The sequence below is a fragment of the Vipera ursinii genome (genome assembly GCF_947247035.1).
Source record: "Vipera ursinii genome assembly, chromosome: 2".
In the NCBI taxonomy this organism is placed as follows: domain Eukaryota; kingdom Metazoa; phylum Chordata; class Lepidosauria; order Squamata; family Viperidae; genus Vipera; species Vipera ursinii.
In genome coordinates, this window is record NC_139513.1 from 88,446,182 (window position 1) to 88,452,181 (window position 6,000).

The window sequence follows — 6,000 nt, forward strand, 5'->3', positions numbered from 1 at the left end:
CCCATTGCTGAATTATTTATTTATTTATTTATTCAGTTTATATACTGCCCTACTCCCAAAGGACTCAGGGCGGTTTACAAGGCAAAATTTAAAAACAATACAATATAAAATTAAAATTAAATTAAGTCTAGCCGCAAAAAATTAAAATCACAATTATAACTTCCAGAATCCCACATCCTGCTTTGGTAAAGTTAATAGTATCTGAACTTTAGGTAACAGTTAGTGGGTCAAATTTTGCCCACTCTGCTTTATGATCTTACTTTGCCTTTTTGAACTAGTACTAACACTTTCTGAGTGCATCATAATGGTATATACAGTATAACAACTGTATATGGCAGACTAGGAATAAACAAATATTTTAGACCATAATGTGGTCCCTTGCCACTGGATATATGCCTCCTGGGTTTTATAAAAACCAAAATCTAAAAGATTTGGGACATGTATTGCAGGTTCCTGTCTCAGATAGTAGAGCAGCAGTTTTAAACATTTTGTGATTGAAGATAACCTGGATATTGTTTTGAGTCTCAGTACATCACTTAGGAAACCCTTTTTTATTCAATGTTAACATTCTTATTGAAACCAGTACCACATTGTGAAAATCATTATCCACAGTTAGGGTCCTGCTGACATAATTAGAATTCTGAGAATTGATTTCCATTGTCAGGAAAATCATGTAAGGTCAAGCACAGATATTCTTTGCTGTCCCACAGCCTTCTGTCAGAATGAAGCTGTCCTATATGAATAAAGTCGTACTACAGCACAGATGGAAGGAGAAGATCTAAAAAAAAGATCATTGTCAATGAGTGTGATATTGTTCTAATCTTTCACTTCAGGAGCAAGAATATAATTACCATAAAATAATGTATGTATAGTATCAGAGTGACCATTATAAAGTACCCGACCACTGCAGCTGATATATGAGGTAGATGCTTCGTGAAGGGATAATATTATATACATTTTGTATTCATCTGTATTAAGATTTTTTTTAATCCCTAAAATCATCGAGTTCATAAGCATGGGATTGTAAGCTGACCAGCTGTTTCATTTTTAAAAAGAATACCTCAAATGATTTTCTTGTTTAAGAAGCTTTCAGGCTATTAGATAAGGATTTTCAATAGTTTTACTAAATTTTGATGGTTTTGCAAATTGTTTGCTACATTACTGACCAACTGTTGTAAAAGTAAACAGGGTCAGGCCATTTAGTATTTTGTTAAGAAATCTCATGGTTTTAAGGTACATATGAGAAGTCATCAAAATGTTTGAAAAAAGGTAAGTAGTTGTCAAGAAAACATAGACATAATCAAACATATGAAATCACCAGGGTCAAATGTACACTGTTTTGCTGTTTTATGGTTTTATGTATTTAGCAACTTTGAAAATGTATTGCATTGTGAAAGTAGAATATACTTTTTAGAATAAATTTAAAACCATTAAACAAAAGGGAAGAGAGTTAAGTTTGGAATATGATCCATTTGAGTTGATCCACAAGAGTACTGCCAGTAATCCCTGGAAAGGTACTAAAATAAATAATTTGTAGAATCTCAGGAAATCATGAAATCTTATCAGATTTTGGTTTTCTTATCCATATCTTGCAAGGTTTGATAGGAATGTATCCTGAGATTTTGGTAATCAATTAAATGAATTTCATTTGGTGCTTGACAGTTGCTATGGAATCTGTAGGCAGTAGGTGCCACATGTGGTCATGGTAAAAAAACTGGTGTAGTGGCCTGCATAAGCAAATGGTTAAAAAAGAATTGATAGAAAAACAGAATGAATGATGTCCAGGGAGATTTAGTTCTACACCAAATTTCTGTACTCAGATTGTGTGTATTTCTAGGGTTAGCACCCTAATTGTACTTTAGAAAAAAAATATATGAAAGCCACTCAAGACCCATGACTATGTTCCATTCTCCATGGAAAGTTAAATTTCTAGACACCCAAGTATTTTAAAATAGATTCCAAAATACACAAGCAAAGGAATCAGTTCAAATATTACTCTTGCTTTACAAGTAGTTCTCAACTTAGAACAACAATTGAGCACAAAATTTCTGTTGCTAAGCAAGACAAGTGATTTTTGCCCCATTTTACGACCTTTCTTGCCACAGCTGTTAAATGAACTACTAGTTGTTAAGCTAGAAACATGGTTGTTAAGTGAATCTGGCTTCCCCATTGATTTTGCTTGTCAGAGAGTCACAGGAGGTGATCACATGACCCCAAGACACCACAAATTTTGCAAATACATACCAGTTGCCAAGCATCTGAATTTTGATTACAAGACCACGGGGATGTTGCAACAGTCATATGTGTGAAAAACGGTTATAAATAAATAAATAAATCACATTTTTCAGTGCCGTTGTAACTTCAAATGGTCACTACTCTTATTGAAGCACTCATCTGTTTTTACTCGTTTGCATTAGCTATAAACATGTAAAAATACATGTAATTGTTACTGCATTGGGGACGTAATGTGGCTGGGCCCCTGGGATATTTTTCTTTAAATTGTTTAGGATTATGCAAATCTTTCTGTAACTTAACTGATTAAGTAGGTGAGTTTTTAAAGTGTTTTAAAATATCTTTTAAAGCTAAACTATATTTTCATGAATAAGATTCTCATGACATGTAGCATTTGAATGTATTATAGAAATGATGGTACGGAATTTGGAGGCTCCATTTATCAGAAGGTGAATGATAAATTAGAAACTGCTGTCAATCTTGCTTGGACAGCTGGAAATAGCAACACCCGCTTTGGAATAGCAGCCAAATATCAGATTGATTCAGATGCATCATTTTCTGTAAGTAGAATTTGATTCTGTGACAATGATGGATTAGGGAGCCTTCAGTTTCAAATGCAATTGTTGTTTGAACAAATGATTTCACTACAACATTTAGTCAATATTTTTTCTTGCTTCACAGAATTGTTTCTTTATCAAATGAGGTACAAACAAGTAAAGAAGCATTGGGAGAAAAGAGAAACTTGTACCATATGCTTTGTCATAAATACAGGTTCTTAAAATGCTGCTTTCCACTCAGTGGCATGGTCTTAAAATTATTATTTTTTTTACTTTCCTTTAGATTAGTTTGGTGTATGCAACTTTCTTATCTCTCACTGAATTGCCCATATCAGTATATTAACACTGCCTGATTGTGTATTGTGAGTAACTGACACTTCTGGATTATCACATGCACCCCGATAATAATTGGGTGGAAGTGTGTATGGCACAACCATACTTTTATTCTCAGTTAACAATAAGCCACATGAAAATTTTTATTACTCTTTTTCCAAGTCCTAAGATAATAAAGGGGAAAATGTCAAAAGAAACATCTGGTTTTCTTGTTTAGACAGTCAGTGCTTCTTGTTTAGTGGGTTAGTTGACTTCCTTTTGATGCTAAAAGGACAAAACCTATCCAGGTTTCAATTATTTATGTATTACATTATTTACTGGAAAACACATTTCTGTTCACTAAATCTAACATTTGTGCCATTTGAAATGCAAGAGAATATTCCACTCATATAATCTTTTTTTGTTTAGCTGTCAAATCAATTTGTCCAAAACTTTGCCATAAATATTATCACCTATTTTTATGAGGGTTGATGCTGGCAAATGAGAATCAATGGGACTTACAGCAGACAGAACCCTTATGCAAACACGTAGCGTATATCTCCATTATTGGCTGAAAAAAGAATTCCCAAAGGTCTTGCTGTAAAAAGGAGGAAGGAAAAGGCCTCAGTTTTAGACCCTGAGCTAGCTAGCTAGATAACTTCCTTACTTCCCCTTCCTGTTTGCACTTACTCTCTCATACACAGATACAATCTTTATTACAAAATGGTTCGTACACTGTTATCTATAGTTATGTGCTCTTTTGAATTAAATAAATTTGAATGCAAAGAAACAAAAAATAACTTGCAGTGGTAATAAATGTGATAAACTTAACTCTCAGTGCATTGTTATTAATTTCTACGAGATTGAATAATTTATCTGTAAATTCCATTCCAGTTTTATGAAAACAAAAATATTATAGAGGTTTTTGTTTTTCCCGTCCTAAAATATAGGCAATATATAATGCAGTTTTTAGACAGATGTAGGTATCAAATCACACTTAGTACTTTCAGAATGACCAAATAGAGCGACTTCAAACTAAAATATGACACCTGCAAATTTCTAATTGCTATAAAGTTTACACATGGAATTAGGGGCACTTTCACTGAATTTAGTGAAATATTCAAAAATATTTGACATATTCACTTTCTTGATGAATTGTTTATGAGCTATTCAGCAAACACTTAGAAAGAATATTGTTACATGATTGACTTTGTTTTGCAGGCTAAAGTGAATAATTCCAGTCTGATTGGTTTAGGATATACTCAGATTCTGAAGCCAGGTATGTAAAGATGATTTAAAACTTTTTTTTTTGCCAATAATTGAATTGTTGTGTGCCATCACTTCTTTTAGGCTCTGAATTTTCATTTCATTGAAGAAATATTATCTACTACCTTTGCCAAAGTGTGAAAGCCTGCAAATTCTACCTTCTATGAAGTCATAAAATTATGTCCTGATGTATCTATGGTTTATCACCAAACTAAATCTAAATTGGATAAGAATCATAGAAACTATTCTGGTGAATCCTTAACATTATAAGTATTTCAGCAATTGAATTTGAATTCATTGCATATCAGGAGAAGTAAATGTTCTTTCTCTACATAAATTTCTTTTTATGAACTTCCAACATTTTTCCTAATCAGATTCTTTGAAATATCCTTGCAATGTTTACAAATCTATGCTAATACCTTTTCTCTTATGTCCTGCCTAGGTATCAAATTGACATTGTCTGCTTTACTGGATGGGAAGAACATCAATGCAGGTGGCCATAAGCTGGGTCTAGGACTGGAATTTGAAGCATAAAAGAAGGGATTTTACCATCACTAATTCTGAAACACTATACAGCATAGCTACCTTCTGGATTTAGTGTATTTTTCAATGTTTTATGTCTGGGATGCAATTATTGCTGTGTGTCAGTCATATTAAATCTGGTTAAAGGCTAAACCTCAGAGCATGTATTTTCAGAGAAAGATGGAAGTACTTTCTCTAGTTCCGGGCATTTGGGGTATATTATTGGTTGGAGCTTCATGCTTATCAATTCTTGTATGAAGGAATTACCTCTCGTAAAATTGATGATGACTGTAATGGAAGACACATCTGAAATTCATGCTGTGAAAATGCTGATTCATCACAGGGTGCAGAAAACACGGTTTTCTGCTGAGTCATCAGGCTTTCATTCTCTAATGGAGCATTCAGGTTTATTCAAGAGGCTGCCAAGGCAGGTGCATCACACCCATTTAAGTCTCACTTTTCCCTCCTACAGCTCTCTTACACCCAGCAGCTTTAGAGTGCTTTAGAATGTTCACTTTGTACTACTTTGGTGTGTAGGAAGTTTGATGTAAATCAGCCAATCCTACTTAAAATTTTACATCCTTCCATTGCACTGATTATTGAAGAGCTTGTACAATGGAGCAATGAACCGAGAAACCCTGTTGTTGTTGTAATCCCTTAGTGGCACTGCATTAAACAAAATGGACTTTGTTTTATCATTTTTTTTTAAAAAAAAGCAGTTTTAATGGATACATTTTTCAGTCTTCCATTTTTGTGTGTGTGTGGAACTAGACCCTAAATGCTGTACTGGACACCACTTAAAGACAAAGTACATCTTCCTCAAACATAAATAAAACATCTTCATCTCTAATTGTGTCTGTCTTATTAAATAATTTTAACATTCCTATTTGGGAGTTTATGAAACATTCTAGCTTTTCTGATGATAACTAGTGAAATAGCATTATGATTTCTGTGAAACAGTCCTGCTCATTATGATAGAACAAACAGTTCTGCTTATTATGATAGAACACCTTTTCAAAAACTATTGCCCTCCCTTGTAGTGTATTTCAACATCCTTAATTGGCAATGAAATAATGCAAAAAAGCAATAAGGAAGGATTTTTATCTTCCCA

At 33.4% G+C, this 6,000-nt stretch overlaps 1 protein-coding gene across 1 annotated transcript in view; it reads left to right on the forward strand.

The window, feature by feature from the left end:
• The window catches only part of VDAC1 (voltage dependent anion channel 1), a 28,423-nt gene extending 22,690 nt beyond the window's left edge, over positions 1–5,733 (forward strand). Inside the window, exons 7-9 of the mRNA XM_083351302.1 lie at positions 2,642–2,792; positions 4,323–4,380; positions 4,810–5,733. Coding sequence (XP_083207428.1) covers positions 2,642–2,792; positions 4,323–4,380; positions 4,810–4,901 — 301 coding nt within the window. The 3' untranslated portion in view covers positions 4,902–5,733. The remainder of the gene's footprint in view (positions 1–2,641; positions 2,793–4,322; positions 4,381–4,809) is intronic.
• Positions 5,734–6,000: the final 267 nt, after the last annotated feature.